The sequence below is a fragment of the Anomaloglossus baeobatrachus genome, chromosome 12 (assembly GCF_048569485.1).
Source record: "Anomaloglossus baeobatrachus isolate aAnoBae1 chromosome 12, aAnoBae1.hap1, whole genome shotgun sequence".
In the NCBI taxonomy this organism is placed as follows: Eukaryota; Metazoa; Chordata; class Amphibia; order Anura; family Aromobatidae; genus Anomaloglossus; species Anomaloglossus baeobatrachus.
Genome location: NC_134364.1, coordinates 107917561 through 107944621, shown reverse-complemented (window position 1 = coordinate 107944621; position 27061 = coordinate 107917561). Strand labels below are relative to the sequence as shown.

Below are 27061 nucleotides of genomic sequence, written 5' to 3'. Positions count from 1 at the left end.
ATATATATATATATACAACCCCCACCAAATCAATGACAATAGCTACTGCTGAAGCCTGAGTGCAATATGATACAGGCTGGGGGAAGGTATGGTCACTTACATCCCAAGATATAGTATTACAGCAAATACAGTGAGAAGGTAAAATACATCACATGGCATCTTATACAAAAATATGGGATGGAGAAAACTACATACATCATGACAATTCAAATATGGGATGGAGAAAACTACATACATCATGACAATTCTTTCCCCTCCCAACTTGTGTACATACTAGGGACCTCTACAGGTCGCTAGTTAAGTACACGCAGGCATGGCTGACAGGACTCAAGGCTCCTCTTGCCTGGACAGTCCATCTGCATTTTGGGTGTTGGCTCCAGGTTCTTTAGTGTATGATGAAGATGTAGGGTTGAATGTTCGGGTCCAGTTTATATCCTCCTTCACTTAAACTCTGCTTCCTGCACCCACAAATCGGCATTGTATATCTCTCACATCATTGCCTAGGAGTATGTCTGCAGGAAGGCCGCTCATCACACCGATTATGCATTGTTTTTCCCCAAAGCCATAATCCAGGGTCACACTCGCTCTTGGAATGTATCTTTGAGTACCTCCAGCCAATTCAATGGCAATTCCTGGTCCCTGTTGAATTGCTTCTGGTTGAATTACTCGGGGATCTGCGATGGTGAGAAAAACCCCAGTGTCACGAAAGCCAACAACTTTTTGGCCATCCAGCACAACCTCCTGTAGATGTTTATGCTGAAGATCATAAGAACGCGTGGCTGTGGCTCGCACTCCATAGACTCCTGGTAGGGAAGTCAACATATCAGGGTCACTTGGCAAATCATCAGGGCCTGAATCCAGCTCTTCTCCTGCTGAAGGTGTCTGTAGATAATGGACAGGCAAAGGTGGTCTGCAGCTGTTCTGCCTCTGAACACCTGGACAGTGAGCTTGCAGATGACCAGGCTGCCCACATTGATAACATCTGCGCTGCATCTCACTCCTTCCAGTTTGCCTTCTGGAGAAGTAGGTAGGAGACCTTGGTGACTGATAGGGAGGTGCAGGTGCTGGAGGTGGTTGTCGATTTGGAGGATGACTCCACTGGATAGATGGGCATGTGGCCCGCAGATGTCCGGGATGCCCACAGCTATAACATCTCCGCTCTTCTACTTTCTCTCCTCGTCGTATTCCAAAAAATGTGGTAGAAACAACTGGAGGCATGTACACACTGGTATCCACATGAGGTGGGGATCTAGGTCCAGGAACATTGGACACTGAAGGACAAGGAACCTCTGGTGTTGGGGAGCTGGTTATTTTTGCTCCCTCTGCTAGCAGCTTCTTCCATTGAGGCTTGATGGTGAGAGCCTCATCAGCTAGAGCTGCAGCTTCCTCCACAGTGGCTGGTCTCCTTTCACGCACCCACTCCCGGATCTCAGCGGGGCACTTGAAGTAAAACTGCTCTTTTAGGAGGACCTGGAGGACGGTCTCCAAGGTTAAGGCCTCCTCGGCCTCCAGCCAACGATGCCACAGATGTTTGAGTTTGTGGGCATACATCTTGAAGGACACTTCCTCATCACATGCTAAAGTACGGAACTGAGTCCTGTACGTGTCTGGCGTTACAGCATAATGTTCTAGAATAGTCTGTTTAATATCCGCATACTCACAGTTCCACCGAGGGTCCATAGCTCTATAGGCTGCAGCAGCTCCACCCTCTAAGAGCCCAACCAGATGCCGGACGCGCTCCCTTTCTGGGACTTCCATTAATCGACACTGATGCTCAAAGTCCTGGAAGAAGCCCTCAATGTCACCAGCAGCCTCATTAAACTGCTTGAAGTCTTTGCGGGACACCCTGGGAAGTTCCCTCATGATGGGTGCTGGGGTTACAGTCTGTCTGGAACCTCTCGCGGCTTCCACAGCGAGCTGCTTATCCAGCAGTGCCATCTCCTCCATCCTGCGCTCCTTCTCTTTAGCTCCACGCATGACCTCCATCTTATATTCTATGGTGGTCTCCTCTCCCAGCAAGGCCATCTCCTCCTCGTACCACACAACCCATTGACTTTTTTGGTTATTTACCTCCGGCTCCCGTTTTTGCTCCGATTGCTGTGGAAATTGTTCCTCGGTGCCATCTTGCAGGCAAGCGTTTTCCAATGCCTCAATTAGTTGCTCCTTAGAGAGTCCTTTGTAGCCGACACCTAATTCACGGGCCTTTGTTTGTAGGCTCACGACAGTCCAGTTCCTGTATCCTGAGGTTCTGATTTCAGACGTTGATTGGCCGTTGTCCTCCATTTCTTCTGCTCTGATCCCGCCGCTGCCACCAGTTTGTGACGGGGTATGCAACAGAGCAGTGAGAGACGCCAGGCCAAGGAACAATCCAAAGGGCTTTATTGGAACCACAAAGATAAAGCAGCAAACATAAATATAAATCCTTCAAATCTGCAAGGAGTCCACAACAGAAAAAAACAAAAGATCCAGGGGCACCGCCTGGTATTCCGATGCCAGGGGCATTAGGGCAATGGTCCTTATATGAGTTCCTTGAGTCCAACAGGTGAACAACAAAACACAATCCCACGTGGCCGCGGATCTCCAGTCTGTAACAGTCCACACACACAGACCCCAGGATCCAGCCTCAGCTATGAATCCTAGTCCTTTTCCAGCCGAGCTCCAACTAACTGAACTAACATGTTCTTCTCTCCTGGGATCAGCCCCTAAGGTGGGCAAACCTCCCCCTGGCCATTTGATGCATGAATGGACTTTAGACTGCTGGCTCTGTTCTGTTTACCAAGTTGTAGATTGTAGAAGTCCGATGCTGAGAAGAACAATATATATATACAACCCCCACCAAATCAATGACAATAGCTACTGCTGAAGCCTGAGTGCAATATGATACAGGCTGGGGGAAGGTATGGTCACTTACATCCCAAGACATAGTATTACAGCAAATACAGTGAGAAGGTAAAATACATCACATGGCATGTTATACAAAAATATGGGATGGAGAAAACTACATACATCATGACAATTCAAATATGGGATGGAGAAAACTACATACATCATGACAACCGCCTCCTCAGACAATCCTGTGGAGGAGAAATTCCATAGAAAAAACCTGGTCCACATCAATGGTTTTAAATACAGAATGTTTGTAACCACTCTTAATAGTTAGTATAGCTCAACCTGCAAGGACACATGGGTCCCGAGCGCATCTGCACATCTGAAGCGCAGGGAGCTAAATCTCAGAGTGTCCCAGGTCCCAGGATCCCACCATGCAGTCAGGGTTCACTGGATCTCCATCCTCCGTATAACCATCCAGGACCTCACTGACCCAATGGTTCGGGGGCACCAGCAGTAACGAGAGAGCCAGGGACCGGAGCAGAACACCGACCCTACAGGGTTCACACTGCCGCCGTACGGATCAGATACTGACAAAAAACAGTAAGGGACCCCAGACGCTCCAAGCCACGGGGTTCCACCGAACCAGTGGGAGGTGCAGGGGAAAAAGCCACCAGGTTACCACACCGGCATTGGGACAAAAGGGACCAGGGGTCGAAACCAGCCGTCCTCAGTGAACCAGCATTACCACAACTGTGAGTAAACATCAGTTGCACTGCATTCCCATTGTGTGGTCTCTATTCTTTCCACGAAACACTCCATCATCCACCTCATGGGGCTAAGCCCTACTTGCGCAGGGCCCAACATCCAAGCTGCCATCATAGTCAGACCCAGTGGCAATAGACTGTGCAGCGGTGGCTCCATCTACCTATCCACAACCCGCAAGTGGCGTCAAGACATAAACTAATCTCCCTCGTATATAATCCCTTTTCAAATGACCCCCAGAGTCACAGAACCGGGCAGCGGCCATTACACCCAGCATCCCCGTATATATACGGCCCGGGACTGAGTACCCCATATCCCTGGTTGGCGTCAGAAACCATATGCAAATCAGGCTGGAAGTGCAATTAAGGTGTGTCCGAGTACTTATACTGCATGTTCCCTGTCCTGTCCCACCCACCTCTACATGATTGAAAGCTCAGTTCACAGTAAGACTCCATACCACCACCCTTTATGCGGCCCTTGCATACCCTGTCTATATCCCCTATATGTCTCTGTGCTTAGTGTATACTGTCAGTGTGGAATAACACATTATCTTTAAGGTTAAAGATGTTACCTGGATCTCATTTTCTTATAGGTAAAGGTAATTCTAGTTTCTGGACTTATACCTTTAAGACTTCACAATTGCAGTGATGGCGACTGCTCAAGGAAAACACAGGTAAACACTGAGGCTTTTCTTGTGTCTTCGGTGACCATTACTTGTGTGTGATTAGGACGAACTTAAATGTAGGACATTACATAAGAGATGACGCTGCACTGATCCTCTGCTTTATCCCCATTCCTCCATTTATCCATCCTCCCCATTTGCTGCCTTCACGCTACCTTTCTGGGTCTCTGAAGTGGAGTATAAACATAAATAATTGGAAAAAATGGGGTAGGGTCCCCCATATTTTTAATACCATTGCAGATAAGCAGATGGCTATGTGATGCCCCTGGACTAGTCAGGTCGTCACAGGGTACTGCACGCTCTCTCTCTCCCCGTGCAGGACTCACCCCCCCCCCCCATGGTTCTGGGTTCCCATCCTGCAGTACTGCCTCCACCAGCATCCACAAATCCTAGTCACATCTCCCACCACACCCTGTCAGGCACACCAGTGGGCTGCTAAGCTGGAATGGGGCCACCCACCTAGGGGTCAGGCAGGAAGGTGGGAGGGTATATACCTAAGAAGACCTTCATACTCAAGGATATATTCTAAAGACCATGATAATTCAATGCAATATATATATATATTTTTATTTTTCAATTCATACAAAATTTATACAAGATTTCTCTGGGGGTGCAAAAAAAAGGGCAGGCAGAAACACAGACTATGCAATTAAAATTTTGTAAAAACCGCAGGGGGGCGCGTGTTTAACATATCAGGTCTGAGCATGACATGATTGTATGGTTATACACATGGGCAACATGATTGTAAATGGAAAAAACATGATTACAATCCAAATTCTATGACAGCATGCAATAATAATCCCAAATGAGGTTAAATAAATGCCTCTATTCACAGAGAAAAACAGTTGGTCTTATAGACCACAGGTTCATAAATTTATACAGAAAATGGCCCGTGGTCACTTCATATAGACATAATTATATGGCAAAAAATTCAACCTCATGATACTCAAGTACAGCTCATACCAATAGCAGTCATCAGCATTTAGGATAAGAAGTTTGCAATCAGAGTATGCACTGCATGTGCGCACGTGGGGTGCCCAGGACGAGTGGAGGTACAATGACCTACCCAGGAACCGCTGCAGATACTGTGTACACACACCGCCCTGCACCTCGACGCGTTTCGCTATCGCTTCATCGGGAGGTGCAGGTATGGTATACAAGGCTGCCTTTATCCCCGGATAGTGACACTTACCGTCCTATGGCGGTGCGCCACGGTCCTCCGGTGCCCATCATCCACCGCGCCCGGCGTCCCGGAACCAAGACTGCGCATGCGCACAGGCTCGGCACTCCGTTGGTCGCCGGGCAGGGAGGAGGAGAGAAGACCAGAGGGCCGTGCGCACACAGGGCGGAAGTTAAAGTCACCATTGCAATAGAGGGCTGAAGTAAGGGCAAAGATCGTAATAACAGAGAATTACATGAAAAATATATAGAACTTGTTAATATCATATTATAATATATCACAAAGTCCTCTGATTCAATAAATTCAGCTCCTATGCCGTTTGAAGGGTATTCAATATAAATCTTCATATATCCAGGGACAATGGCAGTCTGAAAATTAAAATATAATATTAAAACATGTGGTAAAGTGGCAGGCAGACAGACAAAAAACAAGCATATCATCACACATTGCAGAACCGTGAGCCATGCTCAGGCCAAAAAGGGCTTGTAGCTGATGACATCATTTAGTCCCCTTGGTCTAATAGTATCCAAAATAGTTATCCAACGAGCTTCCCTTTGGTGCAGGATCTTTTTTAAGTCACCTCCTCTGGCCCCAAGATGGACCTTCTCTATCCCCCTAAATTTTAAAAGACGCCAATTGCACTCATATTTCTCCTTAAAGTGTTTGGGTATGTTTTTTAGCAGCCCTATTTCCTCTGGTTTTTGTAATTTTGCCGCGTTCTTGATGTCACGGATATGTTCCAGGATTCTAACCCGGAATTCCCGAGTCGTCAATCCAATGTAGATAAATCCACACGGGCAATTAGCCCAGTAAACAATCCCTGCTGAGCGACAATTGATAAAATGCACTATTTTGTACACATTTGCTCCAGTGGAAGGGGACAAGTCAGTTCAGTGGTAGCCCTCGAGCTGTGAGGAGCTTGGAGGAAGCTGGGAGTTGGAGCTCCCAGGGGAAAACAGATTAGGTCGCAGACAGTGGTCTGGATCCAGAGGAGTCGGAGACCCGGTCGCGGGAGATTGAGACTGGGTGCTTGGCTTGTCTTGGAGCCACGTTGTCAGCGTCTGCTTTCTTGCTGAGTGAGTACCTGATTAACCCCTGCAACCAGTGAGCCTGCGCTCCCCCTGCACTCTATTTCACCATCCAGGGTCCCGGGACCTTTCCCTACCCATGGAGGGTAACATCATCTAGCTGCCCCACTTCATCACCCCAGGTACTCCCAACGACAGCGGCGGTACTCACTATTACCGCACACCACAGGTGGCGTCAAAAACTATCTAAACTCCCCTGTAAATAACCCCCCCATCACGCTTCGGCATGACCCCGAGTCCCCGGGTCCGGAGGCCCTTGAGCCACGAGCAGTGACACCCGGATCCAAGCGGTCCAATTGCTTCTGGGGCGGGACTCGTCCGAGACAGCTACAGGCCGCAGCCCCCAGCTGTGTGCTTTTTCTTGGCTGTATTTCAAAATCTGAGGCGCTGCACAGACACTCACATGGGCATCCATGGAGGGATGAGCCGGGGACCGTACTACAGGTGGGTGGTGGAAAGGAAGAAGACCAGTGGCACTGTGCAAAGACGCAGAGGAGCCCGGCATACTACAACAAACTACAGACCAGTCTCCAATCTCCCCTTCATCTTTAAATTCTAGATCATTTAAAGTCTGGCTTCCAACCCCTACATTTGACAGAAACTGTCCTCACCAAAGTGACCGATCAACTTTTTATAGCAAAACGTAATGGAGACTACTCTATGCTTCTTTTTGACCTCTCTGCAGCCTTCGACACTGTTGACCACCATCTCCTACTTGCTATGCTTCACTCAATCAGCTTGAAGGACACTGCTCTCCTGGTTCTCTTCCTATCTGTCTGGCCGCTCTTTCAGTGTATCATTTGCTGGCTCGACTTTTTTCTTCCTCTCACTGTTGGGGTCTTTCAAGGTTCAGTCCTCAGCCCTCCTCTTTACTCTCTCTCTACACTGCCTCAATTGGACAGACTATCGTCAAATTTGGATTCCAGTACCATCTTTATGCTGATGACACACAACTATACACCTCATCCCCTGACCTCACCCCCGCTGTACTACAGAACACCAGTGACTGTCCACAGTTTCCAACATCATGTCCACTCTATCTGAATCTCAACCTTTCAAAAAGATGAACTATTTCTACTCCCTCCATCTACCCAAATCTGAAATCTCGCTCTGTGTGCAGCACAACGATAACGCCTAGGCCACAGGCTCGCTGTCTTGTTATGCTTAACACCGATCTTTTCTTCACCTCCTATATACAATCTCTTGCCCACTCTTGTCGCCTGCACCTGAAAAACATCTCTAGAATCTGCCCCTTTTTCACCATGGAAATTACAAAAACCCTCACCGTGGCCCTGGCTTACGATCTGTGCCAGTCATTTCACTGGCTGCCCATACATCATAGAATACAATTTAAATTGCTTGTTCTTGTGACGCCCCAGGGCTGTGGGGTACTCGGTCCAGGGCGTGCGGTGCGGGGGATAGTCTTGGTCACTGCCGATGCCCGGTTCCGTGACCCTGGGGGTCGGTCCAAATAAAAAGGGTAAAAAATAAAAGAAAAGGGAGAAAATAAAGTTTTTTTGACTACGCCACTTGCGGTGTGCGGCCAAGTTATTGTAAGCCGCCGCTGCAGGGACTTGCTGGGGCTAATGGAAGAGTGCAGCTTAGGTGTTTTGGGCCCTCTGCAAGCAGGGCTAGGCCTCAGCAGTGTATGATGGGGGTTGTAGTGGGGAACCGTCTGTGTATGTGTACGGAGGTGATAAGGAAACAGTCCACACCATTATTGCAGTTTAACGTGCCTTGCTTTACTTAGTGGCAGTGCTTGGTCCCGCTGATGCCAATTCCAGGTGTTCCCGCTCCCCTTGTTCTCCATGCCAGTTATAACCTGGGGTAGCTGTCCTCCATGCACTCATTTGTGGTGGGCTCCTGTGGCCTAGAGCTTCTTGGGAACCCCTCCATTTCTGTCTTGGTCCTATTGTAGGCAGCCTGGACTATTTAAAGGGGTCAATCCCCGGTCCCCTCTTTGCTGCTGATACTTCAGACTCTTTGGGTGGCGATGGACCCTGGAGATCTTCTCGCCTGGCAGATTTAACAGTTGACCATAAAGTGTCCCGCTATCCTAGGGTCTGCAACCTGCCTCGTGCTGAGTCCTGTGAGCCTAGGTTCTAAACTTCCACAGGTGCCCCGCAGTCCCTGGCGTATTCCACTTCCACAGGTAACTCACGATCCCTGGAGTCATAGTTCCTTACTCCACAGTCCCTCACTCCTGCTACAGCTTTCCGTTCCTACTGAAGGTCTTGTCTCTCTTTACTCTCACTCTCTACTCCTCTCCTGACTCGACTTCACTCCTTCACTTCTCTGACTGACTGCACACCACTTCCTCCCACCCACTTTCCAACTGACCACTCGCCCCTCCCCTTACTGGGTCTCTCCCTGCAGGCTGGGTGGTACTATCCAATCAGTGCCCATCCCCTTTTTTCTGTTACTAGGCAGTCTCCCAGTGTGGTGTTGGGGTATGTGTGTAGCCTGAAGATTTCTGGTGTTTTAACTGGCATGGATATTCTGGGGTTTGGGTTTCCACTTACATTTTGTGGCACCTGGTACTGCAGGGGTGCTACATTCTCACCCACAAAGCTCTCCACATTGCAGCACCCCCTACATCTCCATCCTTATTTATGTCTATCATCCTACCCATTTTTTGCGCTCCGAAAACAACCTTCAGCTAACATCCATACTAATTCGAACCTCCTACTCCCGGCTCCAAGACTTCTCCTAAGCTGCACCAATCGTCTGGAATGCTCTACCCCAACTAGAAACTAGAATGAACCACAACTTACACAGCTTCAGTCACTCCATAAAAACACATCTTTTTGGGGCAGTCTATCACCTACCTAGTCAAAGTCAATTCATATAGAGCCCCTCCACTACCTCTCAGAACATAACTTTCCATCAGACTCCACCACACCCAAAAGCATCACAAAGATTGGCTGGTGATTGGCCCATGCAGCCTTTATCTATCCACCATTTCTTTGAGATGGCTCAACCGTTGTATACGAGGGTCTGCTGATAAATGTTTGGCTTTACCCAGAAAAAAACGAGATAGGATGATGAAACTTTACATTTATTCCACATACTCTCCACTGATGTCAACACACTTCTTACATTGGTATTCCAAGTTCTGTAAGCCTAGCAAAAAGAAGGATTTCAGTTGTGCCTCATACCAGGCATCCGTAGCAGCAATGGCATCAAAAATGGTGTGAAATTTGGAACCCTTGAGGTGTTTCTACAGGTTTGGAAACAGATGATAGTCAGAGGGAGCTTGATCTGGTGAATAAGGTGGTGGTCAACCAGCTGGAAGCCCAGTTCTGCCAGTTTTGCCATGGTCGCATTTACAGTTTGAGCAGAGGCGTTGTATTCCAGGAACAAGATTCCTTTTGGACAGCTTGCTGTGCCTTTTGGTTTTTGGTCCAAAAGTTCGATGTAATAGCTTGCATTGATGGTAGAACTCTTTTGAAGGTAGTCCACTAGCAGCACACCCTCCTTATCCCAAAACACAGATACTATCACCTTTTAGAGGCTGATTTTTGCACCCTGAACTTCTTTGTATGAGGAGAACCATTGTGCCTCCACCCTTTTGACTGCTCCTTGCTTTCAGGGTCATATAAATAAATCCAGGTCTCATCCATAGTGACCAGTCAATCCAGGAAGTTCTTATCAGTCCAAAAATGTTGATGAGTCATCCACCACAGCGCTGCAGCAGTCGCCTCCGGGACACTGCGTGGACGCCTCTGTGGGGACCCCTCTGGCAATAGGTAGGTCACGTTGTTTGCTTCTGAGTCATGACGCTACTCTGTTTTGCGGTCAGGGTGATGGGTGACTGCCACTGCAGTTTAATGAGCATCTGGGGCTGATGGTATCTGCAGTTGGTTGGTGTGGCCTCCCGAGAGTGAGGCTGGCCCCAGGGCTCCGGTGTGTGTGTGTGTGTGTGTGTGTGGAACCACAGGTCGCAGAATAACTCAGTCTCAGTCTAGAAATGTCTTTCAACTTGTTTACTCACTTTCTGATGTTATAGTGAGGCAACCCGGGCGATGCTGAGATGAACCAGGTGGAACCAGGTATCCTTCATGCTGATATAGGGGTGACTGCTGACTCGCCTTCCTAGCACTAATTGATTCGGACAACCCCCGACTTAAAGTACCATGGGATTCATCCAGGGAAGTCACAACTGTCTTCTCCCCTTTCTGGCCCGTTTGCTGGCAGCGTGGACCAAGGTGGATAGCTGCAGGCTCGATCTTCCTTATGGGCCCCCTCATTGCTGGTGATCGGTCTTTGTGTTGGTTGGTGTGGAACCTCTATTCCCACCACCTGCAGGATTTAGCAGACCACTAAAGGGATGTCTGGCTCTAGGGACCTGTTCCCCGTGCGTGCTTTATTACCAGGAGTCCCCGTACTCAACTGCCTGTCCTTTCTCTTCTGCAGGAGTCTTTCAGGCTGACTGTGTTGCAATGTACTCCCCCCGTCAGCGGCCACTACACGTGCAGGGTCTGACTAGTGTGTTCGCTTTCCTGCGTCTGCACTTCAGACTTGGCTACCTCCTGCTCCTGCTCCCTTGACTACCACGTCATCACTGCACACGCAGGCACTCCCGCACGCATCATCCCCGCACACACCCCGGCACTCCCGCACTCATCATCCCCGCACACCCCGACACTACCTCAGTGACGTCACCGTTGACAGCGCGACTCCCTCAGTTGCTGCGTGGAGCTGATAGAGAGCGGCGGTGTTCCACAGCCGCTCCTGTTAGCTTCATGTAGCAGAGCTGAAAGCGTCGCAGGACCTCTGTGGATTACGTCGGACCAGGAGGGGTATTTGGGGATTTTAATAAAATGGTGAAAGAGGGTGTTTTTTGTTTTTTATTCCAAATAAAGTATTTTTTGGGTGTATGTGTTTATTTACTTTCACTTACAGGTTAATCATTGGGGGTGTCTCATAGACGCCTCCCATGATTAACCCCTTATTACCCCGATTTCCACCACACCAGGGCAATTCGGGATGAGCCGGGTAGAGTCCCGGGACTGTCGCATCTAATGGATGCGGCAATTCCGGCCGGCTGCTGACTGATATTGTTAGGCTGGGGGGCTCCTTATAACGTGGAGCTCCCCATCCTGAGAAAATCAGCCTTCAGCCGTGTGGCTTTACCCTGGTTGGTATCAAAATTGGGGGGGGACTGCACGCCATTTTTTTTAATTATTTATTTTACTGCAAGATATAAACCCGCCCACTGGCGGCTGTAATTGGTTGCAGTGAGACAGCTGTCACTCAGCGTGGGGGCGTGTCTGCCTGCAACCAATCATAGGCACCGGTGGGCGGGGAAAGCAGTGAATACGAGATTGAATATTGGGCGGCCGGCATTTTCAAATCAGGAGAAGCCGCCAGCAGTGTGACAGCCATGCAGCGCCGCGCCCGTGATCGGTGAGAGTGAGTGAATGAGTGAGTCAGTGAGTGTGAGAGAGAGAGAGGCTGGGGCCACACAGGGCACTACTGCGATGCTCGCATGACACTCGGCTTGTGCAGGCAGCACAGCAGGAGCCGAGTGTCATGCTAGTATCCCTGCGACTCCAGTCCGACCGTGCGAGCGGACCTCAGCTTCGGGGGGCGGCCAGGCTCTCAGGAGAGGCGGGTTGGCACGGAGGACGGGAAGGTGGGATTTATCTCCTCCGTAGCCGGCTATTGCGACTCTCGCTCTGCATGCATGGTACACCGATGTACCACGAGTGCAGTGCGATTTTTCTCTCGCCCCATTCACTAGTGGGTGTGAGAGAATAGAGTCTCGCGTTACAGTTGCAGCATGCTGCAATTGTTTTCTCGGTCCGATTAGGACTGAGAAAATAATCGCTCATGTGTGCTGACACACAGGCTAGAATTGGTCCGAGTGGAATGCAATGTTTTATCGCACTCCACTCGCACCGATTTTCTTAGGCCAGAGAATCACTTCTGGGCATGCTCAGAAGTAAAAACCAAATCCGGTACATGCTTCTGGCGTTTGATGCATGCCACCGGATTTGGCGTGCATAGACTTTCATTATGCACCATGCCACACAGCACCGCACCCGGCGCTGTGCGTTTTTTTTTTTATGAGACAAAAAACGTTGCATGAACCGTTCCATGCGGCCACCGCATTCATTAATTAAGCCGCATCTGGAAAAAGCCGGATGCAACGCAAGGTCATCAGGCACAATCCGGCGACAATACAAATCAATGGGGATAAAACGGATGCGGTACCGGATCTGTTTTAACCGTTTTTTTACGGATTGTGCCTGATGGGAAAAACCTGATGTGTGAAAGTAGTCTAACTGAGATGTGGAGGCCATGTTCCCTCCTGGGTCTGCCCAGGGGTCCCCTCTAATGCGTTTGTGAGACCTGGTTACAATGTGTCTGTGCGTACACACCCTACTCAGCCTTCGGGATTACCTGTTTGCACTCACCCAGCATGGGTGCAGTACTCAGTGGTGCCTGACCGGGAAGTTTTACTTGCATAGTTCTCTGATCTGTTGTCAGACATTTGGGGACCCACTTTGCAGATCACTTCCTCATGTGCAAATGTTCATGGATAATGACACAAACACGTTCACGGGAAATCCCCATGATGTTTCCTATTGCTTTAGCTGAAATACGTCGATTCTGCAGTATGAGGTTGTGCACAGCATCGACAATCTCCAGAACAACAACCACTCTGTCGTCCAGAACGTTCCTCATCATTGGTGCTGAAGTCACCCGTTTTAAATTTGGCAATGTGACGCCCTGGCAAAACCAGGTAGTCACACAATAGGCCCCCGCATAACACCATCCCTCACCTAGGTCACATACAGCCGACCTGAAACCCTAGTCACCCCCCTCAGGGCAAGACAGGCACACCAGTGGGTGGGAGCAGGTGGTTAGGGAACACCCACCTAGCGGTCTAGACAGCCCGGGGCGAGAAAACAGTGAGTTCAAGCAAACAGAGCTAGTCTGTAGTTCAAGTGGAGAGGAGTGTGGGCTGGAGCTAGGTGTAGCTCCAGCAGAGGAGAAGTCCAAGTACAACGGTGCCAGGGTCGGAGCCCTGGTACCTTGGCTAGGTGGCAGACGGTGGTCTCCGTCAGCAGGAGACGGCTCGTCAGATCCGAGGAGGACCAGAAGAGGGTTGGAGCCCGCCGGTACCAACACCGGAGACCCAACCGGAAACCGTGCATTGAGGGGGTACTCAGACCCTGAAGCCAGGACCGGAACCAACGGTCTAGCTAATCAACAGATTGAGGGCAAGATTATAGGTCCTGTCCCAACCAAAGTCCCAAAAGCAGACAACCACCCACAGATAGGGATTGGGTAACCGCCAGGGCCCATAGATCCCATGGGTCAGCGTCAGCGGGCATGGCTCCTCAGACACACAGACAGCCGGGAGCGGACGCCCGTGTTCCCCACCGGGAAGTCCAAACACACAACCACAACAAGTGCAGAGGAAGAGACTGCGATCACCAGGCCGGGTAGGGGACCAGAGTACAACTGGCCGCGGCGGATTCATTTACATGTGAGTAACCAAACATCCCCTGCTACGTCCGGGCGCGCAGGCCCCTGCCATCGCCATCCCCTGCACAGAGACACTGGGCCCCGGGGCAACCATCCCTACCCACAGAGGGGTTAAAATCCAGCTGCCATTACATCTCCCCCGGGTATCCCACAACAGCAGCAGTGCTGTCCCACTTCACCACACACCGTGGGTGTCGTCACAAATCGAATACAGTCAAGGCCGTACAACTGCGTTCCCCTTTTCATTTGGAGTGTCCGCGTGACCCCCGGGTCTAGAGGATCCCTCGAGCCACACAGCGGGTCCGGATCCGAACAGCGACGGCTGCTGGCACGGGGGCGGCACACCGACCCAGTTCTTAAATGTGGAATATGAAGGGCATTGATCTCCCAATGTCTGCGACATATCACCATGAACATCCTTTGCAGACTTTCCTTGCAGAAAGAAGAATTTTATCACTCCTCTGCTCTCAGTTGCTGTGAATATCACATTAGACTCCGCCATTTTGTTTTCCCGCGTGCGTAGAACGCTGTTGCCAAAAGCAACAAACACAAAATTTTGAAAACCTTTATTAGACACATAAGGCTTTCATGTGATGTAACATTCATTACCATAGAAACACAAAAAGATCACAAAGCCAAAGACTTAGCAGCACCACCTTGTATAAGCACCTGTACCTTGTTACCCTAATCTCACCCCATTGTAGATTGTAAGGTCTTACGAGCAGGGTTGTCATTTTTCTTTATTTACTGTATTTCCTATAACTATTACTTGTGAATGTTTGTATACGAATTTTTGAAATTGTAAAGCGCTGCGGAATATGTTGGTGCTATAGAAATAAAGATTACTATTAGTTGCTCTCTCCTCATACTTTCCTGTTAGCTCCGCCTCTTCTCTTCCTGCTTGCTCTCCTCATTGTCTGCTCTCTCCTCACGCTCTATGATGTCTGCCCCTTTTCCTGCTGCGATCTCCTCATTGGCTGCTCTCTCCTAACATTCCTCTTAGCTCTGCCCTCTCTTCCTGCATTCTCTCCTCATTGTCTTACTCTCCTGTTAGCTCTGCCCCTTCTCTTCCTGTGCACTTTCCTCACAATTGCCTTTTAGCTTTGCCCACTCTCTTCCTGTGCTCTCCTCATTGGCTGCTCTCTTTACACTTTCCTGCTAGCACCGCCCCTTATCTTCCCGCGTTCTCCTTATTGGCTCTCTTTTTTCACAATCTCCTCTTCGCTCTGCCCGCTCTCCTTTCTGTGCTCTCTCCACATTGGTTGCTTTCTCCTCACACTCTGTTAGCTCTGGCCCCTCACTTCCCACACTCTCTCCTCATTGACTGCTCTTTGCTCACTCTCTTCTGTTAGCTTTGCCCTCTCTTCCGCCCACTCTCCTCATTGGCTGCCCTCGCCTTACACTCTCCTGTTAGCTTTGTCTTCTCTTCCTGCACTCTCTCCTTACACTCTGTCAACTCCTGTGATGCCCTGGACTAGTCAGGTCATCCCAGGTAGTCACACACAACACCACACCCCTCTCCCAGTTAGGTAACATCAGTCAAACTTAAAAACCTTGTCACCACCCTCCAGGTTTGATGTCCACACCAGGGGGGGAAATGGAGCCAGGTGGTTGGCTCCACCCACCGAGGAGTTCACAGGTCTGTAGGCGGGAAAACACAGTAGTCGACTCTAGCTCGGGCTCTGGAAGAGTCAAGTGCTAATACAAGTGTAGAGCAGACAAGTTCACTGGCAGTCCTGTGTCCAGGCTGCCCAGAGACTACCAGGTGGCTGGGTCGTAGCCCAGTCGCCACTGGCAAGGAGACAGATGGTAGTGGTCACCTGCAGGAGACCGGGAAGACGACCGGTGGAACCGTAAGGGACCGGGACAGGGTAGTGGCCCGCCGGAACCGAACCGGGGAGCCAACTGGATACTGGAGCACCAGGCAGGGTACTCAGACCCCGAACTAAGCTAGAAGCCACCAACATAGTCAAATTAACTGATTGCGGTCTGGACCTCAGGGGTTCATTCCCACCTAAGTCCCGATTGAAGGCAACAGCCCAACCATTCCGGATAAGTGCCACCGCCAAAGACAAGAGATCCAAAGGGCCAGCATCTGCGGGCAAACGGGCTCCTACGACAGATACAAGTCGGGGAGCGGACTACCGGTGCCTAGGCACAGGAGTCAAGATACACACACACACACACACACACACACACACACACACACACACACACACACACGTACAGGAGAAAGGCGGACACCACCAACCTAATCTGGGAAAATCTGCAGCCGGCTGCGGGCCCCGTTCATCACTCCGTTTGGTTTACCAGTGACTCGTCTTGTGTCAGAGTGAGTACACCAGTGCCATCAGGCACCGCGCTGCACCGCAACGTTATACCTTGCACCCGGGCCCAGGCCTGCCGGACCCCGGGACCAACATCCCCTACCCACGGAGGGGTCAACACCTAGCTGCGCCACTACACCGCTCCCGGGGGTCCCCATACCTTCACCGCAGCGGTGGTGTCTACAATCACCACAACCCGTGGGTGGCGTCACGAACTATCATTTCAAACCAAACACCCAGACCCCCGCGTGTAGCGCCAACTCCCTTGCAGATTGACGTGACCCCCGGGTCTGTGAGAGGCTCGAGCCACCACCCGTAGTGCGAGCATGGATCCGAGCGGCTCAGCGGTCGCAGCTGAGTTCACGGGGCGGTACACTCCACCCCCTCTCTTCCCACACTCTCTCCTCATTGGCGGTTCTTTGCTCACACACTCCAGTTAGTTTTGCCGTCTCTTCTGCCCCCTCTCCTCAGTGGCTGCTCTCTTACACTCTCCTGTTAGCTTTGTCTACTCTTTCTGCACTCTTTCCTCACACTCTACTGTTATCTCCTTCACTTCTCTTCCCATGCTCTCTCCTCATTGGTTGCTTTCTCCTCTTACTCCTGTTAGCTCCTCCCGATCTCTTCCTGTACTCTCTCCTCATTGGCTGTTCTCTCCTCACACATGCCTGTTAGCCGCGCTCTCTCTTCTCATTGGCTGCTTAGCTCTTGTGGACATTTTCCTCTTCCCGCTCGGAGCCTGTATTGGCAGCTGGCGTCATCTCCTCACATTTCTCTCTTGTTGGTGACTAACAGAAAATCTCCTGACTCTCAGCACACTGAGCAAGAAAGGGGTTAATGTCTTAATGTCTTCAGGTTATCAAAATCTGATGAAGTGTTGTAATTCTCAGGAGAACTTGCTGTAGGAAGGAGTTGCTGAGGGCTTACAGGGACAATCTTTACTGACAGTGCAGCTTTTTATTCCGCTATTTGCTGTTATGTAAGAAATGTCTAAATCTTTATTCCCAGTATAGATGAGCGAGATCTTCATCCTGAATCTGGAGGAAGAGCCGGCCGGTGGCAGGCAATGTTAGATTTCTTTTCAAACTGCTCCCCCTCACAAAGGCAAGAGATAGCACTCTAGGTGGGTGCCTCGCCCTCATCCCGCCCCTCAATATACGGGCACCATGCAAAAATGTAGCTGTTTCTTACGTGATAGGAAATAGCAGAATATATAAATGCATGAGTAAAGACGATCAACGCATTTCATCAGCCGGACTCTTCAGATCTTTGTTTTAGTTTCAATATGACCTGTTGATTATTAGAATTTTTATATTCAGTGAGTGCCCAGAAGTACAACACGCTATTAGATTTTGGCAGCCTCACGACGCCGCTCCCTAACTATAACTCCTGAATCTCTTCCTTGTAGGTGAAGATAATTCTACATCGGTGTCTGGACTTCAGACTTCACAAATGGAGTGGCAAGCAAGCTGGGGAAGCGCTGGAAACACACAGCAAGGAAACAGAGGTAAACCCTGACTAATCTTGTGACTCCATTGTCCTTTACGTGTGTGTGTGTGTGTGTGTGTGTGTGTGTGTGTGTGTTTTGCTATATTTTTAGCACTAAGATTCAGATACGGCTTTAACCTCTTCAGCCCCAAGCCTATTTTGACCCTAAAGACCCGGCCATTTTTTGCAATTTTGACCAGTGTCACTTTATGAGGTTATAACTCTGGAACGCTTCAACGGATCCCGGTGATTCTGAGAATATTTTTTCGTGACATATTGGGCTTCATGTTAGTGGTAAATTTAGGCCGAAATTTTTTGCGTTTCTTTGTGAGAAAAACAGAAATTTCGCGAAAATTTTGTAATTTTCAAACTTTGAATTTTTATGCTCTAAAACCAACGAGACATATGACACAAAATAATTAATAAATAACATTTCCCACATGTTTACTTTACCTCAGAACAATTTTGGGAAAAGAAAAAAAAAAATTAAGGAAGTTATAGGGGTTCAAAGTTTATGAGCAATTTCTCATTTTTACAACAAAATTTACAAAGCCACTTTTTTTAGGGACCACATCACATTTGAAGCGATTTTGAAAGGTCTACATGACACAAAACACCCAAAAGTGACACCATTCCAAAACCGGCACCCCTCAGGCTGCTCAAAACCACATTCAAGAAGGTTATTAACCCTTCTAGTGCTTCACAGTAACTAAAGCAATGTGGAAGGAAAAAATGAACATTTTACTTTTTGCAATAAAAATGTTAATTTAGCCTCAAATATTGCATTTCACAAGGGTAGCAGGATTAAATGAACCCCCAAAATTTGTTGGGCAATTTCTTCTGAGCACGCAGATACCTCATATGTGGTGAAAAACCACTGTTTGGGCGCACCGCAGGACTCGGAAGGGAAGGAGCGTCATTTGACTTTTTGAACAGAAAATTAGCTGGAATCGTTAGCCGCACCATCTTGCGTTTGGAGAGCCCCTGAGGTGCCGAAACAGTGGAGCTCCCCCACATGTGACCCCATTTTGGAAACTAGACCCCTCATGGAATTTATCTAGATGTTTATTGAGCACTTTGATCCTCTGGGGGCTTCACAAAAGTTAATAGAGTTGAGCCGTGAAAATAATAAAAAAAATTTTTACCACAAAATTGTAACTTCAACCAGGTAGCTTTTTTTTTCACAAGGGTATCAGGAAAAATTCCACCGTAAAATGTATGGTGCAATTTCTCCTGAGTACACAGATACCTCATATGTGGTGGAAATCAAATGTTTGGGCGCACAGCAGGGCTCGGAATGCAAGGAGCGTCATTTGACTTTTCAAACGCAAAATTGTCTGGGATAATTAGCGTATTCCATGTTGTGTTTGGAGACCCCCCTGAGGTGTCGAAACAGTGGAGCTCTCCCACATGTGACCCCATTTTGGAAACTAGACCCCCCATGGCATAGAAAAAAAAAACAGGGCGCACGCACGAATGTTCTGCAAAAAAGGGGGGGGGGACTAGGTGGGATGGAAAAAAGAAGTCCTGCAGGACGATTGCTGATCAGGTACCTAATTGTTCAAGTTTTTTTTTTTTTTCTTTTTTTATTTGGGGTGCACAAAAAAAGCAAAAACTAGAGCAACAATTACATACCTGATCAGCCAATCACGTAGCTGATCAGCACTTGGCGGCAAGCAGGTGGGGGAGGAGGAGGGAGGGGAGGGAGTGGGAGATGCGATTGGGGATAGTTAGAAAAGAGCCACGAACAATACTTACAGGATGGATCAGAACAGCAGCAGATTGGGGGGTGGCAGATGGGGGGGCAGCGGCATATAAAGGGAGCATCTGTGATTGTGAGACGGAGGCCCCTGGGATAGGGTGGAGGCGGCTGGGATAGGTTGGAGGCGGATGGGAGAGGGCGCAGTGGATGCAGGAGCGGCAGAGGATGGGGTGAAGGGGGGGATGGGGAGTGGGAGGTGAGATTGGGGATAGTTACCTTACAGGATGGATCTAGGCAGCAGGATCACAGGAGATGAAGGAGGCAGCAGATCGGGGAGGGTGAGAGGTGGGAGAGGGAGCACAGATCATGGGGGTGACAGGTGAGCGGAGCACAGATCATGAGGGTGAGAGGTGAGGGAGCACAGATCATGGGGGTGAGAGGTGAGGGAGCACAGATCACGGGGGTGAGAGGTGAGGGAGCACAGATCACGGGGGTGAGAGGTGAGGGAGCACAGATCACGGGGGTGAGAGGTGAGGGAGCACAGATCACGGGGGTGAGAGGTGAGGGAGCACAGATCACGGGGGTGAGAGGTGAGGGAGCACAGATCACGGGGGTGAGAGGTGGTGGGAGAGCAGACAGCAGATCATGGGGGTGACAGGGGAGGGAGCACACATCACGGGGGTGACAGGGGAGGGAGCACACATCACGGGGGTGACAGGGGAGGGAGCACAGATCACGGGAGTGACAAGGGAAAGAGCACAGATTACGGGGGTGACAGGGGAGGGAGCACACATCACGGGGTGACAGGGGAGGGAGCACACATCACGGGGGTGACAGGGGAGGGGGCGGGTAGCCGATCACGGGGGTGAGAGGTGGGGGGGAGTGGGCAGCACATCACGGAGGGGAGGGGGCGCCAGCCGATCACGAGGGGGAGTGGCGCGCAGCGCATAACTGAGGAGAGGGGGCGCGCAGCGCATAACGGAGGAGAGGGGGCGCGCAGCGCATAACGGAGGAGAGGGGGCGCGCAGCGCATAACGGAGGAGAGGGGGGGCGCAGCACATAACAGAGGAGAGGGGGTGCGCAGCACATAACGGAGGAGAGGGGGCGGGCAGCTGATCACGAGGGGGAGGGGCCGGGCAGCAGATCGGGGAGAGCGGTGACACTGTGGCAGATGGAGGAGGGCAGCGGCGGATCGGGAGGGGTGGGGGTGCGGGCAGCAGATCACGAGGGGTGAGGGTGCGGGCAGCAGATCACGAGGGGTGAGGGTGCGGGCAGCAGATCGGGGAGACAGGTGGCAGATCGCGGAGGGCAGCGGCGGATCGGGATGAGTGGGGGTGCGGGCAGCAGTTCACGAGGGACGGGCAGCAGATACGAGGGGTGGGGGTGCGGGCAGCAGATCGGGGAGACGGGCAGTGGCGGATCGGGAGATGTGGGGGTGCGGGCAGCAGATCACGAGGTGCGGGCAGCAGATACGAGGGGTGGGGGTGCGGGCAGCAGATCGGGGAGACAGGTGGCAGATCGCGGAGGGCAGCGGCGGATCGGGAGGCTTTTCGCCGGTTTCATACAGTGCAATGGCAGCGCGGCAACTTCCGGGTCCCATGCTCCGGTCACATAACAGCATGGGACCGGAGCTTGTCACCCTGCCATTGCACTGTATACACTCACTGTGCTGGCATGCTGCAGGGACGACAAGTGACGGTGACGGGGGCGGTCACCGGCAACAGGTCCATGGTGATTGGAGAGATCGGTCACAAGGCCGATCTCTCCAATCAGAGCTGCTGGAACTGGGGGAGGGTGATCCAGTGAGGTCACCCAGCTCCAGCCAATGGCCAGTGCTACAGCTGCACTGCTCAGGGCTGGATTTCAATGTTTCAGTCATTTTAAATGGCTGGAACATTACAGTGGCTGTGATTGGTTGAGCGGCGTTCGTCAGCCAATGACAGCCTCCGTAGGTCCGGGGAGGAGGCACCACCCCTCCTGAGGTCAGGTACAGGTCCCCTCCTCCCCAAATCTGCGGTTTATGCTAACTTTTCGCAGTCACCGGAGGCTCCGGTGCCGCGATTATGCCATGACGGAAAGATCCGTCCATGGTCATGAAGGGGTTAAAGAAGGTAATTAAGTAATTTTATTAAAAAGGTTAATATCAAATACAAACTCAAAGGAAAAATATGATATTGCGTACACTTTTGTATATTCAACATACAAATGGTAAGTACAGTTAAATACTTACATCACCAAGGAGCTTTGAACATCATCTGCCTGGAACATTAAGAATCAGAGAAGCATGACATAGACAGAGAACTCCTGGAAAAATCCCAACACTGACCGGACGTCTCAGTACAGGTCCATGAGCTTCTGCCTGTGCTATATTTCATCTGATCTTTAAATAGAGGTTTGCACCAAAATTACAAACCTTTAAGGTACCGTCACACTAAACAACTTACCAGCGATCCCAACAACGATACAACCTGATAGGGATCGCTGGTAAGTTGCTAGGAGGTTGCTGGTGAGAGGTCACACAGTCAGACGCTCCAGCGATCCCACCAGCAACCTGACCTGGCAGGGATCGCTGGAGCATCGCTACACGGGTTGCTGGTGAGCTGTCACACAGGCAGATCTCACCAGCAACCAGTGACCAGCCCCCAGCCAGCAGCGACGCACTGAAGCGATGCTGCGCTTGGTAACTAAGGTAAATATCGGGTAACCAACCCGATATTTACCTTGGTTACCAGCGCACGCAGCTACACGTGCAGAGAGCAGGAGCAGCGCACACTGCTTAGCGCTGGCTCCCTGCTCTCCTAGCTACTGTACACATCGGGTTAATTACCCGATGTGTGCTGCAGCTACATGTGCACAGAGCAGGAGCCGCGCACACTACTTAGCGCTGGCTCCCTGCTCTCCTAGCTACAGTACACATTGGGTTAATTACCCGATGTGTGCTGTAGCTACACGTGCAGAGAGCAGGGAGCAGCGCACACTGCTTAGCGCTGGCTCCCTGCTCTCCTAGTTACAGCACACATGGGGTAAATTACCCGATGTGTACTCTGCTACACGTGCAAGGAGCAGGAGCCGGCACTGACAGTGAGAGCGGCGGAAGCTGGTAACGAAGGTAAATATCGGGTAACCAAGGACAGGGCTTCTTGGTTACCCGATGTTTACCGTGGTTACCAGTGTCCGCAGAAGCCGGCTCCTGCTGCCTGCACATTTAAGTCCCCTTTACACACTGAGACTTTCTAGCGATCATGCTGCACAGCGGGAAACAAAGGACTAAAGAATGGTCCTGAACGATTTGTAGCGATCAGCAACTTCACAGCAGGGGCCAGGTCGCTGATGTGTTTCAAACACTGCAATGTCGCTGGGGAGGTCGCTATTACGTCACAAAACCGGTGACGTTACAGCGATGTCGTTTGCGATGTTGCAGTGTGTAAAGTTTAAGGTGGCAGTTAAGTCGCAACTGCCATATGTCTCCACTTGTATCTAAAAGTACATGGTGAGTGTCCTACGTTACCTTCTGCGCTCCTGCTCTTATCATCTTTTCTCCCACTTCATTCCTGCTCTTTATTTTCTCCCTCTGCTTTTTACTATTCACCTTTCCTCTCTCTCCCCTCTCTCTCTGTTTTTTCCATTAATTCATTGTCTATTTTATTTCTACTATTCTTTTTTCCTCTTGACTCTTTGCATGGTCGGTCTTCCATTTACTCAGCCGCTCGCACATCCTCACTCCTAGTGGTAACTTTGCGAATAGTTATTTTATCCTAAGATCTCTTTTTCTTCCCCAAAAAACACTAAATATTCTAATGAATTTTGACTTATATGACCTCTGTTGGCAGATGATACCCTTGTTCCTATATATGCCTCCCATGGTATCTCTACCTTGTATGAATTATCCTTGTCTACTTGGATTGGAGATGTTGGATATTTTTGTACATTGTTTTGAAATGTATATGTGATATTGATTTGTGTTGTTTTTTACCACTATCAGATAAAAGTCCATGCTGACGAAGGCCTCCGGCCGAAACGTCATTTGTTTTTGGACCAAGCACATATAATGAATACTGAACAAACTTGATCAATAAAAAAAAAATTTTGCATACAAATTGCTGCATTATTGCCTTTTTGGGAGTGGTAGTGTGCCGGGGTTACTTTTTCTTCCGTATATATTTTACCTCAGAGCACCTATCTATTCAGTGACGCAGGGCTTCTCCTTTGTTGTTGGTAATTATTTACAAGGCCCAATAGTTCTTGGGTTGGCCTGCCAGTTCACGGCCTTGGTCCATGTTTAAAACGGTGTAACTGCAGAACGGTCGCAACGGGGACACATAACTAAGGTAGCCGGGAAGCTGCTACCTACTCATTTTCAGGCAATGTAGAGGGTGAAGGAGAATATGGACACATCTTTCATTTCACATTCACCCACTTCCGAACGTTGAGTGCGAACCATCCTCTCTCCCCACAATGCCGAGGTGTGTGTAACCAGCACTCCGGGCTCCAGGTCAAGGTCCGGGTGTCCTGTGGGCAGGTGTGGGGCTGTGGATTGCCGGAGGTGATCCATTTCTAGGTATGTTCATGATAACACCTCAGCCTTCCTCTTTTCCTGGGCTGCAATCTCCTCCCGCTATTGCCTCTGCTGCCGCTCCCAATATGGAGCGCAATCCTCAGGCTCTCCCCCTGCTCGGGAGCACGGCTCATGCAGAGGCTCTCACTGCCGGCCACCCCCGGTTCCACTCTTGGTTGAGAGTTCCGTTCCATAGCTTGCTCCGCTTCCTGGCAGGTATACACTGGCTGCTCCACAGCCTGGACTGGGTATGGGCTGATTCAGGGATTCGCTGCCGGGGTTGTCTTCCGGGTCGGCTCTGCCTCCGATGCAGCCGGGCGGACTGCCGGGGCCGGTCTCGTCAGACATGCGGCCATCCTCGTGACTGGAGGTGACGTCATCTTCGGCGCGGCCTGGGCTCGAGACTGGAGAGGATGTCTTTCGGGCCTTGGACTGGCGCGGGGCTGATACGGGTGCCGGAGTGGTGGCATGCTCATGGCCCGAGGGTTCCATGACTGGGGCCTCGCTAGCAAATGGAACGGGCTCCACTGCCGTTGATTGGGGCAGCGGACCGAGCGGGGCTTCAGCTGCAGGTGCGGGTAGCGAGGGAGGCGACGTGGCGGACGGGGGCAGACCGAGCTCCTCAGCCTGGTGGGCTGGTCCTGGTGGGACATAGGGGCTTGGGTCGCTTACTCGCTCCTCCACTTCGCGGGCCCGAACGTCCGCAGCCAGATCCCTCATCTCAGCCGTCCATCTTTTTAGCAAGAAATTAGCCTGGGCCTGGATCTTGCAGAACATCCGATCTGTCTGGGCTTCAACCCAGTCAGCAGTCCCGGGAGCAGGTCCCTCCATCTTCGGGTCACCGGACCGGTCGGACATCCTTCCACTTGGTATCCAGGAACATAAGATGGCAGAGTCCTGGCGTCACTGCCCTTTATCCCTTCGGGTCATATGCCGCAGCTTCTCTGCCCGCCCCCCTTAGTCTTTTGCGAGAACTCTCTTTTTCGCTCCACTCCTAAGTTTCGATTTCGGCCTCAGGGTCCTCCTTCCGGCCGTGATCCCAGGGGGCGGAGCTTCGGCTTTGCGCCCTTTCTCGGGGAAGAAGACGCTGGTTTGTCCTTTTTCGCGCCTAAAAATGGCGGTTAAAATGGTGGTTTTCCAAAATTTTGCAGCGGAGCACCGATGACAGTCGAAAACAAGGCGTACTTTCACCAGGTAAGTGAACGGGTACGTATCCTTTTCGTGATGCCAGAAATTGAGGTGTGCCGCCCTCGTGCCAGCAGCCGGCGCTGCTCGGATCTGGATCTATGGTGCGGCTCGAGGGATCCTGCCAGACCCGGGGGTCACGCGGACACTCTGACTAAAAGGGGACGTATTTGTACGGGGATGGTAGTAAACTGTCTGTGACGCCACCCACGGTGTGTAGTGAGGTGTGGCACTACCGCTGCTGTTGTGGGACACCCAGGGCGTTGGGATGGCAGCTTGTTGTTAACCCCTCCATGGGTTGGGATGGTGGCCCCGGGACCCGGTGACTTGGTGCCGGGGATGGTGATGGCAGGAACCGGTGCGCCTAGTCAGACCAGGGAGTCTCAGATTACTCACGTTGAAAAAAGTCAGACAAGTCCTTTGAGTAACCAAGGTGATGGTGGCCGGCTGCCGCGGCCGGATATATTCTGGTCCCCCACCCGAGCTGGTGGTTCGTCTCTCTTCCCTCTGCACTGTACTGTAGTGTTGGGGACTTCCCGGATGGGAACTCGGGGAGTCCGCTCCCGGTAATATTAATATTTTTTTATTTTTTTTTTTTTTTTTAATTATTTATTTATTTTTTTATTTATTAAAAATTAATAAAAATTTAAATTTTAATTTAATTTTTAATTTAAATTCTTAATTATTTTTTTAATGGTTAATTAGCTAGGCCGTTGGTTCCGGTCCTGGCTTCAGGGTCCGAGTACCCCTTCTGTGAACATTTTCTGGTCGGGTCTCCGGTGTCGGTACTGGCGGGCTCCAACCCTGTCCCGGTCCACCTCGGATCTGCCGAGCCATCTTCCCATCTCCTGCTAGCTACGGGCCCACCATCTGCCTCCTAGCCAATGTGTCCGGGCTCCGACCCAGACACCTTTCAGTTCAGCCTCAGGCCTATAGCAGAGGCCTGGGCTTCACTCCTTACTCCTTCTCTACACACTTCTACACTCCTCTCTCTCCTACCCCCGGGCTCTCCAGACCCCTAGGTGGGCGTTTCCTTCCATCTAGTCCCGCCCACTGGTGTGTCTGTCCTTCCCTGGGGAGGTGACTACGGTTTTCTGGTTGGCTGTGTGTCACCTAGGTGAGGGAAGGTGTTATGCAGGGGCCTATGTGTGACTTGTCAGAGCGTCACAGGCTGCTAACACCAGGCTTCACCATTGTCGCACACTGCCTTCCCTAGCTCTAGGTTCACCCTGCCCGTATAGCGGTCCACAACTCTGCAGCTGTGTGACTGCATTCTACAATGCTGATCAATTTCAGCACTGCCTGATTGCGTTGAGCCCTGGCTGAGCTGTTCGGAGGTGGGGCGGATTCTCTCTGCACTCTGTGAATGCATTTTACATTAAGGTGAGAGATTGAGGATCCAGAAGGCTTGGGATTTTGAACACTTGGGAAGCAGCTTCATCCCCACCTGCCCCTATAGCCACCAGAGTGACCCAGTGCCTAGTCAGCGAGATGTAACGCCCCTGGCCATGCTTGCTTGTCCAGGTGTCAGTGGTCAAATGCACCCTGGGAGACAGAGTTTTTCAAAGAAAAGATAATCTTTGCTGCGATATAATGGTGTAGCACAGGCACAGCTTTATTAGAGAAGTCATGGTGACTGGGCAACTTGTACTGGGGGACTGCGATGGCTATCAAGCTTTGGAAACCCTCTGTATCCACCAGATGGAAATGCAGCATTCACTGGAAAATAGTTTTGATGTGAAAAACTGGGCTGCTGGTGGGACAAG

At 50.7% G+C, this 27061-nt stretch overlaps 1 protein-coding gene across 2 annotated transcripts in view; it reads left to right on the top strand.

Moving 5' to 3' along the window:
• The window catches only part of LOC142257999 (NACHT, LRR and PYD domains-containing protein 12-like), a 429738-nt gene that overhangs the window by 68141 nt on the left and 334536 nt on the right, over positions 1–27061 (top strand). For both annotated transcript variants that reach the window (XM_075330377.1, XM_075330378.1), the window contains exon 2: positions 17774–17872. In XM_075330377.1, coding sequence (XP_075186492.1) covers positions 17774–17872 — 99 coding nt within the window. The remainder of the gene's footprint in view (positions 1–17773; positions 17873–27061) is intronic.